Source organism: Nelusetta ayraudi, unplaced genomic scaffold (assembly GCF_046127955.1).
Source record: "Nelusetta ayraudi isolate G7.1 ecotype Tasmania unplaced genomic scaffold, CSIRO-AGI_Nayr_v1 ptg000079l, whole genome shotgun sequence".
In the NCBI taxonomy this organism is placed as follows: domain Eukaryota; kingdom Metazoa; phylum Chordata; class Actinopteri; order Tetraodontiformes; family Monacanthidae; genus Nelusetta; species Nelusetta ayraudi.
The window spans coordinates 2,898,164-2,925,000 of NW_027466129.1; the positions used below are offsets into that span (position 1 = coordinate 2,898,164).

General features: G+C 52.5%; 2 protein-coding genes and 1 long non-coding RNA gene across 4 annotated transcripts in view; 1 reads left to right on the forward strand and 2 right to left on the reverse strand.

The window, feature by feature from the left end:
* The first annotated feature begins 225 nt into the window (after positions 1-225).
* LOC142900224 (uncharacterized) lies at positions 226-1,805 on the forward strand. Its single transcript, XR_012928867.1, has 2 exons — positions 226-1,349; positions 1,413-1,805. It is a non-coding gene; the product is annotated as an uncharacterized LOC142900224 (long non-coding RNA).
* lrp6 (low density lipoprotein receptor-related protein 6) lies at positions 611-21,599 on the reverse strand. Its single transcript, XM_076044389.1, has 23 exons — positions 21,024-21,599; positions 18,785-19,181; positions 16,849-17,046; positions 16,463-16,659; positions 16,165-16,299; positions 14,205-14,601; positions 13,778-13,949; positions 12,593-12,809; positions 11,725-12,014; positions 10,590-10,816; positions 10,315-10,499; positions 9,826-10,152; positions 9,440-9,642; positions 9,140-9,351; positions 8,860-9,050; positions 7,677-7,886; positions 6,503-6,628; positions 5,803-6,039; positions 5,605-5,715; positions 4,564-4,782; positions 3,994-4,130; positions 3,480-3,577; positions 611-3,318 (listed from the first exon to the last, which is right to left on the reverse strand). Exons 1-23 carry the CDS (start codon positions 21,076-21,078, stop codon positions 3,006-3,008), a joined length of 4,854 nt encoding a protein of 1,617 aa, XP_075900504.1. The 5' UTR covers positions 21,079-21,599; the 3' UTR covers positions 611-3,005.
* Positions 21,600-21,810: 211 nt separating this feature from the next.
* The window catches only part of mansc1 (MANSC domain containing 1), a 6,540-nt gene continuing 1,513 nt past the window's right edge, over positions 21,811-26,837 (reverse strand). For both annotated transcript variants that reach the window (XM_076044391.1, XM_076044392.1), the window contains exons 3-5: positions 25,879-26,130; positions 24,272-24,409; positions 21,811-24,172 (exon numbers count right to left, since the gene is read on the reverse strand). In XM_076044391.1, the coding sequence (XP_075900506.1) occupies positions 22,914-24,172; positions 24,272-24,409; positions 25,879-26,130 (1,649 nt within the window). In that variant the 3' untranslated portion in view covers positions 21,811-22,913. The remainder of the gene's footprint in view (positions 24,173-24,271; positions 24,410-25,878; positions 26,131-26,837) is intronic.

Sequence of the window (26,837 nt, forward strand, 5' to 3'; positions counted from 1 at the left end):
CTTCAACTTCTTCGTGACGTCACGGCTCCGAGTGAAATCTAATCGAACCATATTTTATCTTATCTGATTGTACTTACAATATATCCATGGCCGTGCCTCACGGTTTGGACCGAAACCTGGTAGGAAATCAACAAACCGGAAGTGGCGACTGGTACCGCCCACAGGAGGATGTTGTTTTTTTTCTTCTTCTGCGAATATGTATTTTTTTTTTGTGGTTTGAATGACGGGGGAAAAAAATAAGGAACATGATGTGCATTCGAGTTTTCACCACAGCTGCAGGTCAAAGGTTATAGTGATGAAGAGCCAACAACAGCCTGTTTTCATTCACATTTATTTGTAATTTGTTCTGTCTGATATTTTTTTTCTAGCTTCTTTTTCCTTGTTTGTTCCTTCTCAGTCTATAAATATTTAATTTAGTGTCTTTATTTCTTCTTAATCAATATAATCTCCATTCTTTTCAGCTGTATTGTTTCTATAATTATGCAAATTTCTCCAATGTGGGATTAATAAAGGCTTCTTCTTCTTCCTTTCTTTGGGTATCTTTTGCTGATTTTCGAAGCTGCTGATGAAAGCACTTGCACAGCTGAGCAGTGAGGACACCAGACGCTGCTTTGAGAAGTTCACTCACTTTATATTTAACAAAAAGAGAACAAAAAAACAAAAACAAACAACAGAATCAGCATTGATGAGTAAAAAGAGCTTATGTGTCAGCAGGCCGAGGCTGCTCTGGTTCACACAGTCGCAGGCAGAGACACAAACACGAGACGACGGCTCACTTCACACCAAAACTAAAAGTGCTTCTGGTTCCAGCAACTTTCTCCCCAAACACTGAGCCACCCAGGAGAACCTGCCTTCTTCACGTCTTCATCTGGACCTCTGCTGTCAGTACCAGGTGGAACCCAGGTGGCGCTGCGACCAGGTGGTGCTGCCGGTGGTGGTGGAGAAGAACCCTCGTCTCCTCGGCTCTCTGAAGCTCCTGCATGGCTTCACAGGACATTGCAGGTCCTCTCCTCCACCACTGGAGGGAGTTGTTCATTTGAACTGGGTGAATTGCTGTGACTCCATCAGCCACAAGCTCCTCCCACCAACCAACCAATCAGAGAGCTCCAGCAACATACACACAAACATAACTTCCCTCTGGCTGCACAACAAACAGGAAGTACCACGAAATGGACAAAAAAAAAAGAAAGTCCTATAAAGTGCAGTCAGAAAATGAGAACGTTTCCAAAATGACTTGGACCCCCATCTGGTCAGTGGCAGTACTGCACCCAGAATAGTGGCAGGTGGCAGTACAGTATCCAGACTAGTGGTGGCAGGTGGCAGTACTGCAACCTCACCCGTGGTGGCAGGTGGCAATACTGCACCCTGACCAGTGGCAGGTGGCAGTACTGCAACCTGGCCCATGATGGCAGGTGGCAATACTGCACCCAGACTAGTGGCAGGTGGCGGTACGGCACCCTGACCAGTGATGGCAGGTGGCGGTACTGTACTAAGACTCGTGGCAGGTTGCGGTACAGCATCCTGACAAGTGGTGGCAGGTTGCGGTACTGCACCCAGACAAGTAGCAGGTGACGGTACTGCGCCTAGTCTAGTGGTGGGTGTCAGTATTGCATCCATCAGGTACCAGGTGAAGCTGGCTGGTGGCTGATGGTTTCACTCTGCTGTGGACACTTTGTGGGGGCGACACGACATCAGACCGTTGGTGTAGCCAGGAGCCACCAGAGGGGGGCACTAGAAAGGTGAGGTGTCCAGATTATTTTCCATGTTTCTCTTCAGTACCAAAAAAAAAAAAAAAGAAAAAGAAATGGATGTAGTTTTTTTTGGCAGTTTTCATTTTCCTCAACAGAAAACGTCCAGCTGATCCACAAACAGTCGAGTGAGTAAATCTGAACAAGAGCAACAAGATGAACTGAGCGGCAGACAGCGCCACCTTGTCTTTCCACCTGTTTGAAACGACGCAGACGACGAGGCGAGCAGATTGTCGGGTTCATGCTGGTGTTGTGTTTTTAATTTTTCTTCTTCTTCTTCTTCAGCGAAGCGAGCGCCGACTCGGCACCAGGCGGCGCCGAGCTCACAAAAAGACATTGAGAGCGGAAGGTGAAAAAGGTAAAAAGGCAACAGAACGGACGGTCGGAGCTCCCTCCCTCCGGTCCCGTCGGCCCAGCAGGGGGCGCCGACGCACGGTGGGGGAACCCGGACGCTACGGCGGCGAGCGGCTCTGAGATCGTCGCCGTTGGTGTTTGAAAGTGAAAATTGGTAGAAAAATAGAGGCAGTATAAAAAAAATAAAAGGAAAAAAAGACAAAGAAAAGAGACGGAATGAAAAGTTCTGCGTGGAGGTCAACGCTCTAGATAGCTTATAAATATCGTATCTACACAATATGTGGTACAAAAATACTTTGACTGAGCTTGTGGCGGCGCTGCGTCCACGCCCCCCGCACCCCGCCCTTCCCGGGGGGGTGGAAGTTTGGGGGGAGGGGGTTCGGTTGGGGGAGGGGGGCGGAGCCGTGAGAGCGTTCAGGCACTAGGTGGCGTTCCTTTGACGGGTCCGCCGCCACACACACACACACACGCACACACACACTGTGTTTTGGCATCAGGTAGACGTCCAGTGGTGGCGGCGGCGATGGCGGCGCCCTCCTCCTCCTCCCACGTTAAGGCAACTTTTATCTGCGATGCGTTTTTAATAAAACCTTTTTTTTTCTCAAAAAAATAAAATAAAATAAAAAATTTAAAAAGAAAAATGTACAAATGTGTGAATACAAAGCTCTGCGGCGGCGTCAGTAAACACTGTATAGAAAATATATAAATATGATTTTTTTTTCTCCTCTGTTTTAATGTACAAATGTTCCGTTTTTTGTTTTCTCTCTCTCTCTCCTTGACCTCCGGGGGGCGCCAGTCTCTCCTTTCCCATTCTTAACCTCATCTATGCACAATTGCTATTTACAAGTGAGGGGGCGGGGGCAGAGCTGTGCAGAGGGTGGGGTGGTGGTGGTGGGCGGGGCTTCAGGAGGAGTCGGTGCAAGGCGAGGGGGGGGGTGGGTACAGGTGGTGGGAGTAGCTGCGCTCGGTGTAAGGCGACGGCGGGCAGCTCTCACAGTTCTCCTCCGCCGACAGGTACTGGCTGCGTGGTGTGGGCGGCGGCGGGAAAGGCTCCGAGTCGTAGTTGAGGTCGCTGGTGTAGCCCTTGGCGGCGGCGGCGGCACTGCTGCCCGACTTGAGCGGCGCCCGTCGACCCGGTGTGTAGTCGCTGTCGCACACGTCCGTGCTGCAGGGGGTGGTAGGCGGGGCAAAGTGGCGGTAGGTGTATGGCCTGTAGCTGTAGAAGGAGAGGAGGGAGGGGGAGAGAAAGAGAGAGAGAGAGAGGGAGAGGGAGAGAGAGACAGAGAAAGGGCAGGTGGTCAGACACAGATGGCACACTAAACTAGACTAGGCTAAGCTACACTATGCTAGGTTAGGCTAGTCCGAGGGCAGACCCACCTGTAGGAGCGGTGGGTGGACGGGCTGTTGGACGAGTAGCCGCACTCCAGCGTGTACTGGGAGCGGACGGTGGCAGGGGAGGGGGGCGGGTTCAGGATCTGAGGACCAATCACAGCACAGCATGAGTCAATGAGCCAACCGTGACATCATCATCATCAGGGGAGGAACATAACAATGACATCATCAGGGCCCACCACAGATATAGTAGGTAGATATAGCAACACTAGTGGACACTAGAGGTACTGCAGTCAATCAATCAATTAATTAATAAAAATAAAAATGAATGATAAATATTTCATTTCTGCGAATGTCAATGTCATGGACTTTAAATCTTTCTAAAAAAAAAAAAAAATCCCCAGAAGACTTGATCATTCCAGTGCGATGTCTCGACTCTGAACGCGTTCCGACGCATTATGTTAGGGTTACAGAGGCATGATGGGAAGTGACTCTAGCGCACGTGCCCAGCGGGCCCCTGCGATGCCATCAAGTTGACTCAGAAGCCAAAAAGTCTCACCCCGGGGAAGTAGGTCCCCTTGGTGCTAGACGAGCTGCTGGATGAGGCGCCAGTCACATGGGCGCGGTCGTACGGCGGCCCGCTGCTCCCGCCCATGATACTGAGGGAGCCAATCCCTGACTTTCCCCGAGACATACCTGCCAATGGGACAGAGGAAGAGGGGATGGAGAATGGAGATTTGAGTTTGATTTTTGAAAATCATCATTTGATTGTCGCTCTCGTTTCACATTCTACAAACAATGTTACACAACACATAGGTCAACACAACCAGTCAAATAAAAATAAATAAATAAATAAATCTTTTACACGAGCACAGCACCCGTAAAAATTTGCCCTCTATGACCGAAAAAAGTGCACCATTAAAGTCCATCCAAGGATTTCAAGTCCCCTGCTCTCTAATAAAAAGTAGAAGACAAAGTAGGAGAAGGAGAGGGAGGAAGAAGGAAAAAGGAGGAAGAAAAAGAAGATGGGAGGAGGAAGAAGAAAAAGGAGGAGGAAGAAAAAAAAAAGAAGGAAGAGAAGAAGAAGGAGCCGTCAGCTCCGCCCCCTCCTCTGCGAGGCTCCGCCCACCTGGCAGCGAGCTGCTCATGGAGTTCGGGTGCGGCACGAATCCCAGCGGCACCGAGGGCACAAAGTCGTTGGCCACCGTCTCTCCGTCGTCCTTCATCTGTGGGCAGAGAACCCGCTGGCACACAAAGTAGATGGCGCCCACCACGAAGAGCACCATCACCACCGCCACAATGGAGCCAATGGTCTTGTTAGGGGGAGAAGGGGGGTCCTCGGTCGCGACTGGGGGGGGGGAGGAGAGGGAGCTGTTAGGGAAAGTATGGGCAAACTATGGCCTGGGGGCCATATGCGTCCCGTTAAATTTATTAATCCGGCCCTTAAACCCGATTTGAAGAAATTAAATCAATAGTCAGTCATAAATGAGCTGTATATCAGCCATGTTTTCAGTGTTTTCAGAGTCATTTCAATAAAGAGCTAAACACCACGGGGCTTCAAAGACCGATAGTTTGTTCTAATGCTTCATTTTAAATTGACATTAAAGGACATGCTTTCTACATATCCCATAATACATTCTTTTCTCCTATGAGGTGGCTCACCAAGACACTCCATCCAACTGCTCCTGTTCCAGGCCCCTCTGTCAAATTGTATAACCCATTGTGGCCCACCTGTCAAAAAGTTTGCCCACCCCTGGTCTAGGTGGTCCCAGGTGGTTCTGGTGGCCATTCTGGGTGGTTGCAAGTTGTTCTGTGGTGCTTCTAGGTGCATTTATGTGGTTCTAGGTGGTTCTGGCGGTGGTTTTAGCTTGTTGTGGGTGGTTCTAAGTTGTTCAGTGGTTGTTCTTGGGTAGTTTTAGCTGATTTTAGGTGGTTCTGGGTAGTTCTGGTACTGCTTCTAGGCCAGGCATGGCCAAACTACAAAACTCGAAACTATGTTTTTTTCCTCCTATTCGGTGTCTCACCAAAACACTCCATCCATCTGCTGCTGCTCCAACCCCCTCTGTCACATTTTAGAACCCATTGTGACCCCACCAGTCAAAGAGTCGGCCCACCCCTGTGCTAGGGTCAGCTGAGAGACACAGCGCCCCCTGGAGGCAGAGACACTCACAACAGCCAATCTCATCCGAGTTGTCGGTGCAGTCCGTGTTGTGGTCGCACTTCTTGTGCTTTCCGATGCACTGGCCGTTGTTGCAGGTGAACTGGTCGGCCGGGCAGCGCACTGCAGCGGGGGAGAGCAGAGAAGAAGTGGGCGGAGTTAGGACAGGAAGTGCACCCTCCCCTGGGGTTCGCTCAGTCGCTCACTCACCTTCACATTTGTTCTCGTCGGAGCGGTCGTGACAGTTGACCTCGCCGTTGCAGCGCAAGCTGAGGTCGATGCACTGGCGGCTGTCGCACTGGAACTCTGCGTCGGAGCAGACGGGACAGTCCTCCTCATCGCTGCTGTCGTCGCACTCGGGGAAGCCGTCGCAGCGCCAGGCCTGTGGGATGCAGTCCACCTCTCCTGAGGCGCAGGTGAACTGCTCTGGGGAGCAGGTGGGCGGCTCTGGGACACACAGACACACACACACACATTATAAGATGATACCAGACTGTCAATATGGCAACACGGTGACCCCTCCGAGTGGGCATTCGAGGTACTGCAGCCAAAAACCCCATTAAAACAAAATAGACTGCACTATAAAAATAAAAGAAAGGCCTGTATAACGGCTGACAGGACGACCTTTGACCTGTAATACAGTTCATACTGAATCTTTATACAGTAGATTTTAAAGTTTTGGACTTTCTAAAATATATATAAATGAAGGCCAGAAAATCTCCAGAAAGGAGTTTTGTATTGCCAGTGTGTCACAGTTCGCAATGATTGGCCGATGTGTCCTAAGCATCACACGAGTTACAGAAGCATGATGGGAAGTGACTCTACACGTGTGTGTGTGTGTGTGTGTGTGTGTGTATAGAGGGTGGGGTCGTTGGAGCCAGCAGGGGGCGCTGTGGTGCAAGAACCTCACCTCCACAGGAGAGCTCGTCCTGCAGCAGCACCAGGTGGACGGGGCAGGAACAGCGGGTGGTCCCGTCACCCTTCACGATGCAGATGTGGGAGCAGCCGCCATTGTCCAGCGTGCACGGGTGTTTGTCTGCAGACAGGAAGTGGAGGTCACACACCCGTGACCTCTGGGCTAATGAGGTGGGCCCACCATGGTGTGGTGGTGGTAGTGTGTTAGTGCTGAAGGATGATGGTGATGATGGTGGTGATGTTGGTGATGGTGGTGATGGTGGTGATGGTGGTGATGGTGGTGATGGTGGTGGTGTTGGATCATGATGATGGTGGTAGTGGTGGTGTTGGTGATGATGGTGGTAGTGGTCGTGGTGGTAGTGGTGGTGGCCGTGGTGGTGATGGATCATAATGATGGTGGTAGTGGTGATGGTCGTGGTGGTAGTGGTGGTGATGGATCATAATGATGGTGGTAGTGGTGGTGTTGGTGATGATGGTGGTAGTGGTGGTGTTGGTGATGATGGTGGTAGTGGTGGTGTTGGTGGTGATGGATCATGATGATGGTGGTCGTGGTGGTAGTGGTGGTGATGGATCATAATGATGGTGGTAGTGGTGGTGTTGGTGATGATGGTGGTAGTGGTGGTGTTGGTGATGATGGTGGTAGTGGTGGTGTTGGTGGTGATGGATCATGATGATGGTGGTCGTGGTGGTGTTGGTGGTCGTGGTGATGGTCGTGGTGGTAGTGGTGGTGTTGGTGGTGATGGATCATAATGATGGTGGTCTCATGATGATGGTGGTCGTGGTGATGGTCGTGGTGATGGTCGTGGTGGTAGTGGTGGTGTTGGTGGTGCTGGTGATAGTGGTGGTGTTGGTGGTGATGGATCATGATGATAGTGGTCGTGGTGATGGTCGTGGTGGTGGTGTTGGTGGTGATGGATCATAATGATGGTGGTCTCATGATGATGGTGGTCGTGGTGGTAGTGGTGGTGTTGGTGGTGATGGATCATGATGATGGTGGTCTCATGATGATGGTGGTCGTGGTGATGGTCGTGGTGGTAGTGGTGGTGTTGGTGGTGATGGTGGTAGTGGTGGTGTTGGTGGTGATGGATCATGATGATAGTGGTCGTGGTGATGGTCGTGGTGTTGGCGGTGATGGATCATAATGATGGTGGTAGTGGTGGAGGACTCACTATACTCCCTCAGGTCCAGCTCGTGCACGGCGTGGATGTCGCTGAGGTAGGCCACCCGGGCCTGGACCTTGGTGCGGCCCTCCCTGGTGGTCTTGTCAATGCGCTCGATCATCTGCTGCTGTTTGTCGATCCAGTACAGGTGGCTGCCGAACACCGTCAGGCCCACCGGCTGCAGGATGTTGGAGTCGGCGATGACGATCCGGTTGGCTCCTGGGAGGTCAAAGGGCAACCAACCAAAACGCCGGGAGCAGGGGGAGTGAAGTGGGGGGAGGAGGGGTGGACAGAACACAAAACAAGGTTGTCGTCGGGGGGGAGAAAAAAACTTGAGGAGCAACAGAGGCAACAGAACGGGTGAGAGACTGAGGGGCGGGGCAAGGGGCGGGGCCAAGGGGGAGGGGACAGCGACACGTAAGAAAAGTGGACTTGGCCAATCAGCATCAGGCATCAACAGTGTCTCCTGGAGACGCTAATTAGAACACACCACACACCACCGGCTGTAGGGGGCACCACTGAGCTCTGCATCTGCATTGGCTCCCCTCCAAACTCACACAGGTGTGGGGCGAGGGCCTCACCTGATTGATCACCGCTCCCGAGGGCCGAAATCAGCACAGCAAGTTTAGCATTAGCACACTGGATCGGTATGAGCATTAGCACGGCGGGATAGCATTAGTGTCGGAGCCATTTTGTATTTATTTTGTCTATCTATTAATTTATTTTCTAGTCTCCCTTTAAGTCAAGTCATCACATTCATGACCCCTGCTGGCAGTTTCTGGTATCACATAAAAGGTTCTGACACACCTGTGCAAACTTGATGGCAGACAAAGACCAGGTTGGAAGCAGCGAATATTGGAATTGCTGGAATTGTTTTTTGAATCTATTATGAATTGCCTACAAATTAACTCGGAATAATGAGGCAGGGTGTCACTCTGGGTGTCACAAACAGTGCGCTGGATTCTTTTCTGTTATTATAGTGTCATTGCAGTGTTGGCTGAGTCTCCACTGATCTGGATCAAAAGTCTACCCAGGCCGAGACCAAGACAAGACAGACTAAAACGGCCTCCGCATCCAAGACGAGACTGAGACCATTAAAAAGTGGTCTGGAGACCGAGACCACTCTGCAGTACTGCAACACTAATCTGAGCATCAACAAGGGCGGATAGGATTATCGAGGTGTGGGCCTCACCTGACAGGTCGCTGCTCTCAATGCGCCGCAGGTCCGAGTCGACCCAGAATAGCTTGGCCACCTGGTTGTCAACGGCCAGCGCCACGGGCTTCCCCAGGCCGCTGAAGAACAGAACCTCCCGCTCCGTCCCGTCCAGTGCCGCCCGCTCGATCTTGGGCGAGCGCTCCAGCAGGTTGGTGAAGTACATGTACCTGCAGCAGCCAGGAGGGGGCGTTAGCGCAGGATGGAGGGGAAATGGGGTGGTGAGAGAGGTCCTGAGGGGGTTCTGGAGGCTACTGACCCTCTCTCCGGGTTGACCACAATGGCCCGCGGCTTGTCGTGCTCTCCCCTCAGCACCACGCCCACGCGGCTGCCGTCGGTGCGGGTGACGTTGATGACGTTGGTGACCTCGCTGGTCCAGTAGATGAAGCGGCTGTAGATGTCGATGCTCAGGTCATACAGCTGCAGGCCGGCACCGGGGCCGGCCACCAAGCCCGACACCACTGTCACGCTCTGAGGGCGACAGACAGCAAAGGGCGCTCACACGGAAGCCCCGCAGCAGAGGAGGAGGAGGCGGGGCTAGTCAGCGGCGGCAGCTCACCTGGTTGCCGTCCTCCTGCGCCCGGCGGATGACGTTCTGCTTGGAGTCGACCCAGTAGAGCTGCTTGTCCAGCGGGTCGTAGTCGATGGCCCGCACGTTCCTCAGGCTGTGGATGGGCAGGATGATGTCGGGGCTCTGCTGCTCGTCAATCACCATGCGGTTGATGGCCGTCTTCTGGCTGAAGAGCAGGAAGGAGGTGGGAGCTGCAGGGGGCGCAGGAGAGCACCGGTTAGAGAGGGGGGGACAGGGAGTCGACGCAAGACTTGGTTCCATCTCACGTCTGCAGTGTGAAGGTTCTTACACAAAGGCCAGTAGGCAAAGCAAAAATAAATGACGCAAAAATGACAATTTTTCGCCGGGAAGAAGAAGAAGAAGAAACTGCTCACCGCTGCAGGTCTTGTTGTCGTAGTTGAGGGAGAAGTGGGCGGGGCATCCGCAGACAAAGCTGCTGACGGGCACGGCGAGGCACAGGTGCGAGCAGTGTCCGTTGGTGGAGGCGCAGGCGTTCCAGCCACCCTGCCGCGACGAGTGGAAGACCAGGATGTCCATGACATAGTCCAGGTGTCCCTGGATGACGGTGCGGTTCTGCCCGCTGGTCTTATTGGCCCGCTCGATGCTGCGCTGGCTCCAGTCAGTCCAGTAGATGTAGTCCTGGTACTGGGTGAGGCCAAAGGGGTGCGGGAGGTCGTCGGCGATCACCTCGCGGTCCTGACCTGTAGGTCGCACACGATAGGTCAGCCAGCGCCCATTCAGACAGGTGCTACTGAGGCTTGGCCCCCCCAAAACCCCTGCTGAGGCCCCGCCCCTCCCTCACACCTACTATGAGGCTTCTCTCCCCTCATACTCCCATGAGGCTCCGCCCCTCTCAAACTTACCCAGCATGTTGGAGGACTCAATGAGCGTAGTGTCCAGGTCGGTCCAGTAGAGGCGCCGCTCAGCGTAGTCGATGGTAAGCCCGTTGGCCCGGCCCACGTCGGCCACCAGGGTAATGCGGCCCTTCCCGTCCATGGCGGCCCGGTCGATCTTGGGCTTCCCGCCCCACTCGGTCCAGTACATGTACCTGTGGAAACAGGTGAGGCGGGGAGGGGGGGTCAGAATCAGCTCCAGGCTTCTCCCACCTCCTCCTCGCCACAAAGCAGAGGGCGCTCACCCTTGGGCGGGGTCCAAGGCCAGGGCCCGGGGGCTGTCCAGGTCCTTCCACACCAGAACCTGCCGGTGCTGGCCGTCCAGCTTGGCCACCTCAATGCGGTTTGTGCCGGTGTCTGCCCAGTACAGGTTCTTGCCAAGCCAGTCCACCGCCATGCCTTCTGGGTAGTCCAGGCCAAACTCCACCACGTGCTCCAGGGCACTGCCGTTCATGAAGGCCCGGCTGATGGTCTGCAGGGGGCGCCACGAGGAGCGGGGTTAAAGTCCATCACGCACAACTTTTTATTTCACTTCCGAGTGTGTATGTTTAAATCCAGTGTACTGGATTAGTATATATTATATATCTGATTTGTATTTTTCTTTCTTTAGTCATTGTTGTCAAGCCCAAGTTCATTTCAACCACAACTGAACTACTTTTTTCCATAACACTGTGAATTTGCCACATGGTCTCTTTCTAAATAAAAGGCTGGAGATCAATGTTCTCTTGTTGTCCGATTCATCGCTTTGTTGAAATTCCATTTCATTCTTTAAAAGGTCCAGTGCGTAAAATCTTGCTTCATTTATCATTTTTGTATTGGTTAATATTACTGCAGTGCCCCATAGCTGCAATATTTCTAAAGAAGCCTGGTGTGGACAATCCAGCTGCCTGACAGCGCATTTAGGATGAACGCTCGAGTCTTGAAATGAACCAATGAAGAAGAGGAAGGAGACGGACGAGCTATGCAGGTTTGGGTGCACGGGCCACCGTAGTTCACCGGCAGGCTCAGGGGAGTGAGGGGGAGCGAAAGAGTGCTGCAGTCAAAAATGTAACCACTTGATGTCACTATTTCTTCTCAAAATCTCCAAATATTACACACTGAACCTTTAAGAGGGTGATCAATCAGACTAAATGACATGGGCGGAGCTAGTTGGCGAGGGTAATTGTGTACTACGATGGGGTGGAACAGGCGTGGGCAAACTATGGCCCAGGAGCCACATACATACATACATACATACATATTAAGCTTTTTAATCCGGCCCTGGAGAAATTATAATAATAATAATAATAATCTTTGTTTTCAGACTCATTTCAATAAAGAACCAACTACCGTGGGGCTTCAAAGACTGATTTGGTTGCAACTTTGCTTTGACGGACCCACCTTGAGCGTGATGTCGGTCCAGTAGATGCGGTTGTCAGTGACGTCGAAGTCGAGGGCCGAGGCCTCCTTGACGCCGGTAAGTGGGATGGCCACATTGTTGTTGTTGGTCTCCAGCGAGATGCGGCGAATGTCTGTGTGGCGGGAGAAGAGCAGGAAGGCCTCTGGGACGATGCAGGTCCTCATGTCGGCGATGAGCTCCAGGCCGATAGGGCAGCCACACTGCACACCCTGCGGCTTGTACAGGCACAGGTGGCTGCAGCCGCCGTTGGCCTCGGCACACGGGTTGGTGCCTGGAGGAGGAGGAGAAGTTGGAGGAGGAGAAGAAGAAGACAGTCATCCTGCTCCAGTCTGGACATTGAAGGCTGTCGTCAGCATTAGCCTCCCTCCTTGCTAGCCTCGGCTTATTGAAGCCATTCAATTGAAGGACTAAAGTTCTATCATTCAGTCAGTCTTGAACTTATTCTTGTCCTCATGGAGAATTAAGAATGACTTGGAACTTTGGGAGAGAAGAGGCAGCTAGCCTCAGGTTTGATATTGCAGCGGTTTTATTGATTGTCACAATTTTTTGTCCAACCTGATCTTTATCTCTGTGTGTTTACATGGTTGGGATCAGCTGATCCGTGGCTTTCAGTTTTAAAAACTTGTTATTCAAACTGTTCTGATGCCTTTATTTGCCCCATTGTTAATAGGACACTGTGTCATTTTTGAATGGAGAATCATTTTAATGGAATCACGAGACACAAAGCACATAGCAGTGTCTTTAATCCATGCAAATGCCACATCACGGCTGAGCTAAGATGAGCTAAGCTAAGCTAAGCTAAGCGAAGCAGAACCCCCCCGCCCTCCCCAATGCTGTGGCACCACTCACCGAAGGCCTGGTGGACGTTGGCGGCTTTGAGGCCCATGAGGTCGGGCAGCTGGTCGATGATGAACTGGCGCTCAGCTGTGCGCTTGTGCACGCGCTCGATGCTGCGGCGCTGCCAGTCTGTCCAGTAGATGAAGTCGCCCAGCAGCGTGAAGCCGAAGATGTGCGGCAGCTTGTCCTCCACCAGCACCCGCCGGCCCGTCCCGTCCATGTTCATCACCTGCAGGGGCAGGAGGAGATGGAGAGGCTTATACACAGGATACGGCCACAAGCATCACAATGAGGATCCTGTCACAACTCCCATCATGCCCTGCAGCGGGGTAGGGGAGGCGGGGCTGCTGCTGCAGGTGACCGAGCGCACTCACAAGCTGGCTGCAGAACGCAAAGAAAGCCATGTGACAGCCAATCAGGATGCACCAATCAGATGCATCCTGATTGGCCGGCCAGGATGTACCCTGGCCGGCCAATCAGGATGCACCCTGCCCGTAGCCTTGTTAGTTTTAGCTTAGAAGAAGTAGAAAAAGAAGAAGAAGAAGTAGAAGAAACAGCTGCTGCCTGCGATTGGTTCGTCAGCAGAACAGCAGAGAAATGTCAGGAATCTACACCGGAGAGAAGGAAAAGAAAAAAAAGAGCCCTGTAATTTCTCACACACACACACACACACACACACACACACACACACACACACACACACACACACACACACACACACACACACACACACACACACACACACACACACACACACACACACACACACACACACTCCTGCCGCTCCTCTCAGGCCGCCGTGTGGTTCCAGGCTCTATTCTAAACAGGACCGCCAACAATCACAACCAGCTGTGGGGAGAGGAAGGGGGGGGAGGAGCAACACTGGGAGAAGAGAGGAGTGGGGGTGGGGGGGGACTGAAGCCAATCCCGCCCCCTTTTTCTCCACCCCCGCCCCCTCCCTGTCCCTCACAGAACAGTACACAAATGGTCATATGACAGGCCGTGGAAAAAAGAAGAGGGGACGGACTGACTGACTGATCAACAGGGGGCGCTGTTGCACATCTGACAGCACACCCCAACCAGGTCACACACAGCATGGGTCACATGACAAATAGATCTCATCATGCCCCCTGCTGGTGACTCACACACTGACACAGTGCCACACTGACACAGTGCCACACACACACTCACACACACCTCAATCTTGTCGGTCTTGGCGTCGCCCCAGTAGATGCGGCGCTCCTGGTAGTCCAGTGCCAGGCCGTTGGGCCAGCCCAGCGAGGTGTTGACCATGATGACCCGCTCTGTCCCATCCAGGTCGGCCCGCTCAATCTTGGGCATCTCTCCCCAGTCCGTCCAGTACATGTATCTGGAAAACAGACAGACAGGGGACAGACATCAGGCCTGAGCGAATCCAGCATCCCCATAACAGTGTGAAGCCCCGCCCCCAGAACAGTGCTAGACCCCGCCCCCACAACAGTGTGAAGCCCTGCCCCCCAGAACAGTCTGAGGCCCCGCCCCCAGAACAGTGTGAAGCCCTGCCCCCCAGAATGGCGTGAGGCCACGCCCCCACCTAACACCTAACACCTCCTCCAAGCCCCTCATCCTGGGTCAGCTGACTCACCCAGCCACCGGGTCCAGGACGATGGCCCGGGGCTCGTCCAGGTCCTCGGAGATCAGGATCTTGCGCATAGTGCCATTCAGACGAGTGACCTCGATGCGGTCGGTGCCGGTGTCGGTCCAGTACAGGTTGCGGGCGATCCAGTCCACGGCGATGCCGTCGGGGTGGTTGACCTGCGAGGTGACCACGAACTGGGCATCGCTGCCGTCCAGCCGTGAGCGGCGGATGGCCTTGACGTCGTCGTCCGTCCAGTAGATGTGGCCATCCACCGGGTCGTAGTCGATGGCGATGGCGTGCCGGATGTCCTCCACCTGCAGAATGATGTCGGTGAAGTCGGGCGTGTCCAGCGAGATGCGCCGTAGGTCGGTGCGCCGGGCCAGCAGCAGCATCTGGGTGGCGCCTGTAGGGGGAGCAGAGAGCCAGCAGAGGGCGTGGTCACGGCGGGGTGCTAGGCTAACAGTTGGAGCTCACATGGCCAAAACACTGTGTTTACGTCAATACAGACGAACTGGACCTGGTCCTGATCCTGGTCCCAGTTCCGGTCATGGTCCTATTCCTAGACCGAGAACTGGTTCTGATTCTAAATCTTGACCTAGATATTGTTCTGATCCTGGACCAGGTTCTGATCCCGGACACAGTCACGGTCATGGTCCTAAACCTAGACCTAGGCCCAGTCCAGATCATGGTCTCAGTTCTAGTCCCAGTCCTGGTCATAATCCTAAACCTAGACCCAGTCCGGACCCATGTCCCAGTCCTGGTCATGGCCCTATACCTCGACCTAAACATGGTTCTGATCCTAAATCAAGACCAGGTTCAAAACCTGGTCACGGTTCCGGTCATGGTCCTTAAGACTTGGTTCTCAAACTGGACCTGGTTTTAATTCTGGTCCCAGTTCGGGTCATGGCCCTAAACCTAGACCCAGTTTTGATCTTGGTCTCAGTGCTGGTACCAGTTCCAGTCATGGTCCTAAACCTAGACCTGCTTCTGATCCTGGACCTGGACCTAGACTAGGTTCAGATGCTGGTCCCAGCCCTGGTCCAGATCCTAGGTGGAAAATCCAACCAATCCAAGAGTTTGTGGACCAAACAGTGTGGGGGAGGGGCTGGAGTTGACCCGCTCCACTGGGGGAGGGTGACCCGGCACGTTGACCCCCCCCAAGTCACACAAAAGGTTCCCGCCGCCGCTCGCTCAACCGCAACACACCAATAGGAGAGGCGGGCCGAGGAGGGAGGGGCCGGCATTCAACCCCGGTGAGGGTTACCGTGGCAACCGCCCAGGACCCGCCCCTATCTCACACACACACACACACACACACACACACACACACACACACACACACACACACACACACACACACACACACACACACACACACACACACACACACTAATGGATCCAGGCTGTGTGTCTGGCTGCTTGTGTGTCAACAGTTACACAAGCACATTCTTCCCTGCTTGTGTGAAAAGTGGGAGCGTCTCCAGACGTGTGCGTGTTCCAGGAACTATGTGGACCGGGACCAGGAGCTCCAGGTTCCTCCAGGTTCCTCCCAGTCCAGACCTCAGCTCAACAATAAGAACCTTTCAACCAGCAGCAGCAGCAGCTGGAGGTGATCACGCAAAGGAGGAGGTGAAGACTGACTTCTCCCTCCTGCGTGCGTGCGTGCGTGCGTGCGTGCGTGCGTGCGTGCGTGCGTGCGTGTGTGTGTGTGAGAGAGAGAGGGAGGGAGGGAGCCAGGTGACCCTGGCTGGTGGAGACGCTTCACAGCAGGGACTACTTTCTCTCTGTGTCACTACGCCAGGGTTCAGAAGCTCTTTAACTGGTGTCACAGCTACTAGAGGGTTCTGCTCTATAGCTCTGTGGTACCCATGGTTCTCTCTGGGTGGAGCTGGAGGTGATGGTGGATCTGATGGTAGTGGTAGTGGTAGTGGTGTTGGATGTAATGGGGGTTACTGCTGTTCCTCACCATCCCTGCAGGTGGCGCCATCCTCCAACAGCTGCACCCCAGTGGGACAGGCACACCGGTAGAAGGGTGGGGAGGGCGACAGCAGACACAGGTGGGAACATCCTCCGTTCTTCACCGAGCACGGCGTCTTCGCCTCTGCGCACACACACACACACACACACACACACACACACACACACACACACACACACACACACACACACACACACACACACACACACACACACACACACACAGGTCACGACCTTCTTGCAGAATCGAGATTGAAGAGCTCGTCGGTCCCTCTCCACCGACTCACGTGTGTTCTGCCTCTGGGCGCTGAAGACATGGATGTCCATGGGGGAGAAGATGTCCGAGTGGACCACCCTCTGCTGCGCCCCGCTGTTCTTGCTGCAGGAGTGGATGGAGTGGGTGTTCCAGTCGGTCCAGAACAGGGTGTCACCGTACAGCGTCAGGGCAAAGGGGTGGGGCAGCTCGCCCTTCACCACCACCTCCCTGCAGAGGAAGAAGGGGAGGTAGGAGAAGGAGAAGAAGGAACAAGAAGAGAAGGAGGAAGAAGGAAGGAGGTCGTGGAGGAGAGGGATGAGGAGAAACAAGAGGAGACGCTAGTCAGAAGGGGGGGGGGGGGGGCAGAGCCTGGCGGCCACCTCCACAGGCCAATCAGGGGCCAGTGTGGGGTCTCACCTGTTCGTGCCGTCCAGGTTGCAGCGGTGGATGAAGTTGTGCTTGGCATCGGCCCAGTAGAGCTTCTGCTGGCTGTAGTCCAGCGTCAGGCCGTTGGGCCAGTAGATCTCCCGTTCCACCATCAGGGAGCGGTTGGACCCGTCCAGACCAGCACGCTCGATCTTCGGCACCTCACCCCAGTCCGTCCAGTACATGAACCTGGAGCGACACACACACACACACACACACACACACACACACACACACACACACACACACACACACACACACACACACACACACACACACACACACACACACACACACACACGGGATCAAACAATGCCGCTGTGGAAACTGTATCAATGGAATCAGCCTTCTTCATCCATCCCTCCTTCCATCCATCCCTCCATCCATCATCCATCCGTCCGTCTAATCATCAAAACAACATTTCTATACAATAAAGACCTTCTATTCTATTTTAATTTAATTTAATAGAAGGTCTTTATGTATCCCACATTGGAGAAATTTGCATAATTACAGCAACAAAACATGATGGAAAAAATTAAAGAGTTATAATAAGAAATAAAAATAAAATATTTATAGAGTAAGAAGGAAAAACAAGATATTTACATTTCATGTAACAGCTGGACTGTTTACAGTTATTTACATAATAATGCTATAAACAAGTGTTTTATTACATGTTTATGAAATGCCCACTTATTTACAGACAGAAGACTCTCTTTGCACTGTACATGTTGCTATAACTATGTACATTTCCCCAATGTGGGATGAATAACGGCATTGCTATTCTCATTGATCATCTGTCTGCCTGTTTGTCTACTCATCCGTCCATCCATCCACTGATCAATCCATCCATCCATTCATCTACTGATCCATCTCTCCAGCAGAAGCTAACGTTGCTAAGGAGGCGAGCTAGCAGCTGGTGGCAGGAAGTGCTGCTCAACAGTGTGCAGTGTGAGCGTTGCTCCCCGACAGCAGCAGCTTTGTGTTTGCTACCTGATGCGTGAACAACTTGGTGCACTGGCACGCACACGCACACGCAGCAGCGAAGCACAACACAAAAAAAACAACAAAAAAACTCAACCCTGAGGAGGGCTGATATTCATGGCTGCCTGCAGGGGGGGTTAGTTTGAATCAGCAGGAAGCCACCTGACCAAACAAGGACCAATAGGAGGTTGAGTGGGCGGAGCTTCACAGATTGTTTCTACTGATCAAAGATGCTGATTGCAGCAGAGGTCACACTGAGTTGTGGTGTGTCTGGGCCCCCGCCTCCTTCTGTCTCACAACCACCACAACACACTGATGACATCACACCCTCAGACACGCAGCAATTGGCTCCAACTCCGGCCGGGCTTCACTGCTCTCCTGACAGTGACTCCGCCCACCACACACAGCGGAGCCAGAGGTCACATGGTCAGTGACGTCACTGCACTCTACCAGGAGGACGATTCAATTTAACGCTGACCAATCAAATGGTCAACTTTAACCTTAGGCATCTGTGTGTGTGTGTGTTACTAGAGCACAGTGAACGACAGTGACCACTCCTGCTGGTCAGGTGACCGGCCCCGTTCATGAGAACCAGAAGGAACAAACTAACCCCCGAACTCCACCTCAGCAAGAAAGAAAGAAAAACACACACACACACACACACACACACACACACACACACACACACACACACACACACACACACACACACACACACACACACACACACACACCTTGTTTTTAATCGACCAATCCCATGACTTCCTGACCTAAAGAGGCCCCTCCCACAGGTGTGTCGTGAAAACACAGGACACACACACACACACGCACGCACGCTGTTCCTGCAACCTGATCCGGCTGGGACCTGCTCCTGACAAAGCAACAAGTCCCGCCTCCTCCCCTAATGCCCCTCCCCCTCCACGCAGGCTGCCGCCGCTCCACCCACCCTCGCTCCGGGTCCAGGGCGATGGCCCTTGGCTGGTCCAGCTCCTGCCAGAACAGCACCTTCCTCAGCGAGCCGTCCAGCTCGGCCACCTCGATGCGGTTGGTCTCCGAGTCAGTCCAGTACAGCTTCCTGCCCAACCAGTCGCAGGCCAGCCCGTCGGGGGACGCCAGGCCCGGGATCACCGTCTGAATGGCGCTGGCCCCCGATTGGTTGAAGACGGTGCGCTTGATGGCCTCCTCGCTCACGTCGCTCCAGTAGATGAGGCCCAGTGAGTAGACGTAGTCCACGGCCGCCGCATCCTCCAACCCGCCCACCACCACCGTGGCGTTGGCCTTCTCATGGGCGGCATCCACCAGCCGCAGATCCCGCCGGTTGGCATAGAGCAGCAGGGGCACACCTGGTGGGGGTGGGAGGTTGGGGGAAAGGTCAGAAGTCAGCAAAACTCACAGGGACATCAGACACACACGCATGGTCGTATCAGTGGAATAATGACACTTTATTGATGCAGGGTCACCGGCTGCTCAGGCACCACCGAAGAAGAACTTGTTTACACTCGACAAGAGGGCAGCTGTGTTTGTTTACACGCATCACATACACCCACACCCACACACACCTGTTCATATCAAGTGAATATCGAGACTTCACTGATGGACGGTCACTGTCATCCAGTGGTCAACACTGAGAAGGCCACTGACCACTCAGGAGCCACCAAAGAAGAACTAGTTTACACTGGACCAGGGAGCAGCTGTGTTCTAACACACACAAACACACGTCATGACCTTGACTGTTTATCTGACTGCGGCATGTTTACAGGTTGCAGCTGCGAACCTGCAGGTTCCAACATCAACAGATAATCAATCAACCGGCAGCGGTGCTTCGCTGCACCAACGCTCAACGACTGATTGGCAATGGGAAAGATGGGGAAGTGAAGTTGCTCACCACGGCTTGCAGTGAGTCATATTCGGAAGGAAACGTCAAATCAATCTGGACGCGAGCGACGACCATCCAGCAGGTTATTAGCACACAATAAACACCAAGCTGCAGCAAGTTCCTCCTTCACTGGCAAACTAGAGATCACGCAACTGTATTCTCAAGTAACATACAAAACACACACACTGACAATTATCTCTGGAAAGATCTCATTAAGGAATTCTGATAAACAAGCAAGTTTTTCCTCATAGTTTAATTTAAATTACTGATGACAAAAAGCCACAGTAAAAAAAAATAAAATAAAAAAATCACTGAAATATTTTCATCATGGACAAAATATGATTATAATCTGACAGTCGTGATTTAAAATATATACTTTCATATCCTATTTATTTCAAGAATTTCTGTCACTTTCTCAGGATAATCATGTCTTCCCAAGTTCTGACTTAAATTTCACATTTAATGTGATTTTGTTTTTGAAGAGAGATGAATAAAACTTGTTGATTAAAGTCAAACTCAGAGACCAAAATTATATATCAGAACATATACTTGAATGTTTAGTGATGCAGCGTAGTAAATTATAGTATACAGAAGGTCTTACTAAACTTGCGGAGAAAACTGATTATTCTGGCTATTTACTATTGGCACGTTTAGGGTTAGCAACATCATTTTCACCGAGAGACACCGCAGGAATGTCTAGTACTCCAGTGTAAATAAAGTTTTAAAAGGAGCAAAACCCAATCGAATTAACGTAATAAACAACTATGGCGAAACAACGAGCCAAAAGAGGAAACGAATGCTTTGATTTGACGAACTGAAAATAGCTAGAAGGAACAGAAACTTTTAGGAATTAGCTCCATTAGCTCCCTCCGTTAGCATGTGTTGCCGCTTCCCGCACACCGTTTAAACTCCACAAATACACCGTAGTTAGTGGAGCGACACCGGGAAAACTGGACAAAACCCGCAGTTGGGCCTCAAGGTGCGGAGAAGGAGCCGAGAAACCGGGGCCGCGGGAAGGTTTTTCCAGCTCACTTGGCTACTAACACGCAGTGTTTGTGGTTTTCCTGCTGCTTCGCTCCAGCATTAGCATCGTTAGCTTCCAGGCTAGGCTAGCTCCGCTCGGCGAAAAAAAAAATCCAACCCCGGAGAGGCCCCGGCCCGGACCAGACCAGCTCAGCTCAGCTCCCCCACCCCGGGGAAAAAAAACCACCAAGCTGCTTTTCGAGCCAACTAAGTCCACTTTAAGCGGGCTGGAGAGCCGCGGGTTGCGGCTGGAGGAGCAGGGAGTGGGAATGTTGTTGGAACTCACCTCGCACAAGAAGACAAAAAGTCGACAACAACAGCGTCCGCAGCACGGCGGCCATGGTTCTCCCGATTCTCGGCCTGCCGCCGCAACTCAGGCTCGGCGCTCCGCTCCCATCGCTGCGGCCGCGTCTCGGACAAAATGCAACAATTCCAACAAAGTTCGCGTTGAGATGGGGCTCCTAATGGCGTCCTCCGGTCGCCGCTTCCATCCCAGTGGCTGCTCGCTTCTTTCGGATCGGATCAGTCTCACATTGTCCTGCAGGAGCTCCGTCGTCTCCTTCCGCCGTGAGGAAGCTGCTCCCCTCCGCGGCGCCTCCTCCTCTTTCTCCTTCCCCTCCTCCTCCTCCTCCTCCTCCTGCTCCTATTGTTGTTGTGGTCGCAGCTCCAGAGCCGGATTGTGTTACGCGGCGGTGAACGCCCTGCTTGCCGCCGACACGCACAGCGAACCGAGCCCGGATCCCGGCGGACGGACACCGAACTTTCCTGTGGGACTAGTTGATTGGACTTTGGAGCGGCTCTCCCGCACAAACAGCGACGGGCGGCTGATCACCCGCAACGCAGCGCTCCACCGCAGGCTGGAAAACATCCACACTGTGATTGTTGCACACCAGGCAGGCCTGCTGGAACTGCGGGAGAATCCAGGAGGAACTACTTACCAGGAACACCGGGGCCAAGGAGGACACATAACCTCACAACATATACTGTCAGACTGAATGCACGATTTATAGCATGAAGTAGGACACGAAGGCAGCAGGGACCAAGAGAGGGGTTGATAGAACTCGGAGTGGTGAATAAATTGAGTTTAATAAGTTGAACTCACACAGAAAAGTTTGCACTAATCATTAAAAGAGAACATCAACACAATCAGCATCAGAAAGTAAAAACCCAGTCGATGGCACATTTTTTAAAAACTTACCAGAGCATCAATAAAATAGCTCTGACGTCATCAGGTGAGGGTAAAACAACAACCAAGTGGAATTATTCTAAGTAATCTCTAGAGAGACTCTAAGGTTTGGGGGGGAGTGATGGCTTTGACTTTGTGAGACGGGCAAGCAACAAAAACGACATGGAAAAAAAACGTTCACAACATCCACAAAGTGTGTTTATTTGAGCTAGAGGTGAACGAAAGTTTTGGAGTTGGAACACAATAAGAACATGAAATAAACGTCAGTTCATCATTCAGACTGAAAGTTCAAGATAAATCACTGCAAAAAAGTGTTAAACACATTCATAAAGTGAAAGAAAACTATATCTTTCCAACGTGTTGCATTCGGTTGCTGCAGACGGAATCAGTAAAAAGCAGAACTCGTGTGTAAATAATCTTTTAATTCCACCAAAACAAAAAGCATCCCGATACAAAGTGAAGCGACCAGACACGTCACACTGTAGAAAGAGAGAAAAAAATCAAAACATCCCGGAGGAGTCCTCTGCTGACACCTGCTGGACGCAGAACGCACTGCAGCGGACCCCCCCCCCCCCCCCTCTCTCTCTCTCTCTCACACACACACACACACACACACACACACACATCCAATAGAAACGTACTTGATTATCTCGATTGGGAAACATATCAAAACAGTGAAGTGCGCCGGAGTGAGCGGCTGCTTCCTGCAGGAAGTAGAAAAAAGGGACACAGTGAGACGACACGCAGTCATGTGATCGCAGCAGCATGCAGCTTTACATCTGGTAAGCCCCGCCCACCAGGGCCGACCTTCCTGAGATTCAGGGAGTATTGCTTCAAAAATGCAAGTGGTCCTTCGCCGGGAGCCTCAGTCCACACCTCCGACAGGAAGTGGGGTCGGCGAGTCACCACGTTGTGATCCAGTTCTGGTTACGGTCGGGGGGTACAATCACAGTCCGGTACTGCTCCAGTGCGGTGGTGGGTGGGCGTGGCCTACACCTCGTAGTGAAGGTCGTTGAGCTCCAGCCGGGTATAGTGGCGCCGGTCGAAGGACTCCATGGCCTTGCGCCCTCCCACCGCCAGCGCCAGCATAAGCGCTGCCAGTCCCAGCACCATGAAGGCCACCACGCCACTCCTCAAGGCCCCCGCCGAGGCCCCGCCCACCGCCGGACCCTGTCCCCCGCTGGAGTTCCGCAGGGTGGAGTGGGAAAGGGTGGAGCCTATGGGCAGGACCAGGAGGTCCGGCGCCGGGGTCCTGACGGTGGTCGACTCGGTGGTGGGGGGTGCCATGGTGCTGGTTGTACTGGTGGGGGGGGGCGTGGTGCTGGTTGTACTGGTTGTGCTGGTGGGGGGGAGCGTGGTGCTGGTTGTACTGGTGGGAGGGAGCGTGGTGGAGGGTGTGCTCGTGGTCGTTGTTGTTGTTGTTGTTGTTGTTGTTGTTGTTGTTGTTGTTGTTGTGCTGCTAATGGTGGTGGTGGGTGGCGTGGTGGTGGTGGTGGTGGGTGGAGTTATGGTGGTGGTGGGCGGAGCCGTCTGCAGCGTCCCTCCGTCAGCTGTTCCGACAGGAAGTGATGGGACGGCGGTGGGAGTTGGGCGAGTGGTGCTGGGCGGGTGGAGCTTGGCCTTCTTGGAGGTTTTGTTCTGCCTCTTGGTGCTTTTGTTGACCTTTCTACTGGTGCTGAGGACAGTAGGGGGCGCTGCTGGTGATGTGGTGGTGGTGGTGGGAGGAGCTGCTGGGGGCAGAGTTACAGTGACTGTGGTGGGCAGGGGTTTGGTCGGGGTGGGAAGAGTTTCTGTGGCAGCGGGAGGAGTTTTCAGGGTGGTAGCGGTTGTGGTTGCTGTTGTGGTGGGAGGAGTGGGCGGCGCCAGAGTGGTGGTTGGAGTTGGAGTGGACGGGGCTACTGTAGTTGGAGTCGGCGGGGCTACTGTGGTGGTGGTTGGAGTGGGCGGGGCCAGAGTGATAGTTGGAGTAGATGAGTCTAATGTGGTGGTTGTAGTGGGCAGGGCCACTGTGGTGGTGGTTGGAGTGGGCGGGGCCAGAGTGATAGTTGGAGTAGATGAGTCTAATGTGGTGGTTGTAGTGGGCAGGGCCACTGTGGTGGTGGTTGGAGTGGGAAGGGCCAGGGTGGTGGTTGGAGTGGGCGGGGCCACTGTGGTGGTGGTTGTAGTGGGTGGGGCCACCGTGGTGCTGCTCGTCAGCTCCCTGGAGGTTGCCGTGGTTACCGGGCGGACGGTGGTCGGATGGACCAAACCTGCAGAAGAAGAAGAAGAGCGATGATGAAACTGCTGGCAGTGTGACAGTGCGGGAGGCTCCTCCCCCTCCTGGTGGAAGCCCCTCCCCCTGGTTCTACCTTTGTAGATGTCGTAGGTGTTGACGCCCTCCTGGGCCTTCAGCGGACAGTCCTGTTCAGTCGGGCAGTGGAACAGGAAGCAGTTCTCTAGCCCCGCCTCCTTGCTGGCCTTGAACACGGCCATGTTGCACTTGGCACCTTCAAGGACACACAGAGGCTGAGAATCAGTGTGGGTGGAGTCACGGTGCGTGGAGGCGTGGCCCCGCCTGGCTGCTGACGTGTCGGGCCACCATATTTACAAAAAGTACATTTTTCCGTACATATGACAATAAAGGTATTCTCCACAGCCTGTTCTTTTCACGTCATATAAAATCCACTTGGTTTTTATCCAATCATATTTCAGCGAGCTTGTGTTGTCAGGTTCCATGAAATCTGCCTTTGGCCAGCAGAATCAACATTGTGGGCTCCTGTTGGCTGTCAGTGAACGGACCTCAGTCAGTTGCGACCCGAGCCAATCTGATCTGGAGTCTGCCATGCCAAAGCCCACTAGACTTTACACTGAACTTCACACCTACGTGTCCTGTGACTGGATAAGAAGGCCTCATGATAACCTGACAGACTGAACTCTACCTGGTGCTACAGTTGCCACCGCGAAAGATCTCCAGGTTGGAGATCCTTCATGAAGGAGAAGATCAAGATTTAGTTGCTAAATCATCTGCAATTTAAAATGTAAACAATTTGACGCGGCTGTCGCACCAGCATATTCTATTGTTTAATGATTTAATAGGGTCAATAGTTTGTTTCGTTATTGTGTTGTCGCTCGTACGAATCAATGACAATGTGTTGGGTTTATTAGACCAGTTTGGACAAGGGTTAAAACTCACAGAGTTTAGTGTTGGTGGACTTATTCAAACTTTGTTGAGGAATCACTGAAAATCACCTTTTATTTGGAAGTCCTGACAGCATCAATGGCCTTCGTTACTGGGTCTTAATTATGATTGAAATGCTCCGGAAACGAAGTGTTGCTCAACTAGGTCGCACTATATGAAGGTGATGTAATGTCTTTGTGTTATTCTGTATGGATTCTAAAGCTGTAGTGACATATTGTGGGTCATATGAGGCGTATTAATTTAGGGTAGACTAAATATGGCTGTGCCACGAGTTGTGTTTCCATTGCAGTTTTTTTGCAAAATAAAAGCCATACAATCAAGTATAGTCACCATTTGCGGGTGTTTCCATTGAATGGCGTGAAGCGCATAAGCTGTAATTCTCGTTAAACCCCAGTGTTTGCTGTCAAGAATTCTTATATTTTTCTCTTTGATTACTTGTAAAAAAAAAAAGAAAAAAAAAAAGCTCCAGCTCCTCCTACGTCCAAACATAACGCGCCATTTTCACTTGAGGTGAACTGGTCACGTGACCCCGTACGTCACGTCCGCTGACGTGTCAATGCCAAAAAAGTGTTTCCATGTCATGTGATATACCTCTACATTGTCTGCAAAACCACCTCATGAGAGCGTCAAAACCTTTTAGCCATATTTGAGAGTTTTTTTCAGGTTTAGGTGTTTCCATGGCCAGTATTTTATAGCCATATTTAGATTTTGCACAATTCTAGGGGGCCATGGAAAACGCAGCTACTGAGCCCGCCACTGCCACCACCGCTGACTCACCTGGCTTCACCTCCTCCGAGCAGCAGGCGCGGACGCAGGCCTGCTCCGATCGCACAGCCCGGGCCACTGCCGCCACAGTGGAGGCGTGGCCGGCCGCCAGGTGCAGGTTGATGTTGACCTTCTGGTGCTGCCTGAAGTAGCAGGTCTCGGCGTCGGCCGCCGACACAGGAAGTGACGTCACCGGCAGCAGCAGCAGCAGCAGCAGCAGCAGCGAGGGGAAGGGCGGAGCCATGGCTGAAGCAGATCCGCACTCTGCAGGAAACACACACACAATCAAGCCACGCCCCTCTTCAGGATAAATCCCACCCAGATTACACACGCACAGTATAAACACTTTGGTTACAATTAGAAACTACGTTGTGATTGGCCGGAGCAACCCACCAGCAGACCACCACCGACCAATCGGGAACGAGTAAGGCGGAGCTCCTGACATTCAGAGCTATCCCAGAAAAGGTTGAGCAAATTTAAAGTCAGTACGAACACTGGGGACACTGCCCCCTACAGGCAGCGTTAGTCATGTCAAGCCGATGGGCACAGCTGTGGAATTAAATACGACAAGACTTAGCGGGTAATGTGACCTTAGTGTTTTTTTAAAACCACCAGCGTGAAAATTTTTGCTGTGAGCCTTGAGGCGTTTTTTTTCCAAAAGTTTTTCCAAAATTACCAAAACATTCTACTGACTCTGACTGATTTTTTTTTTCAAGAAAAAGGTTCCATGGAAACATATTGATTGCTGTGGAGTGACTGACAGCTCCAAGGTCCACCAGTAAAGTTTCATCACAAACACACACACACACACACATACATACATGCTTTAGTATGTGATATTTCCCTGGGACCCTGTGAACGCCTCACAGGATCCCAGGGTCAGGACCTCAAACTCAGATTGATAGACGATTATACACACACACACAGACGGTGCGTTCAGGGACCTGGAGACAGAATTAGCTGCTGTGTGA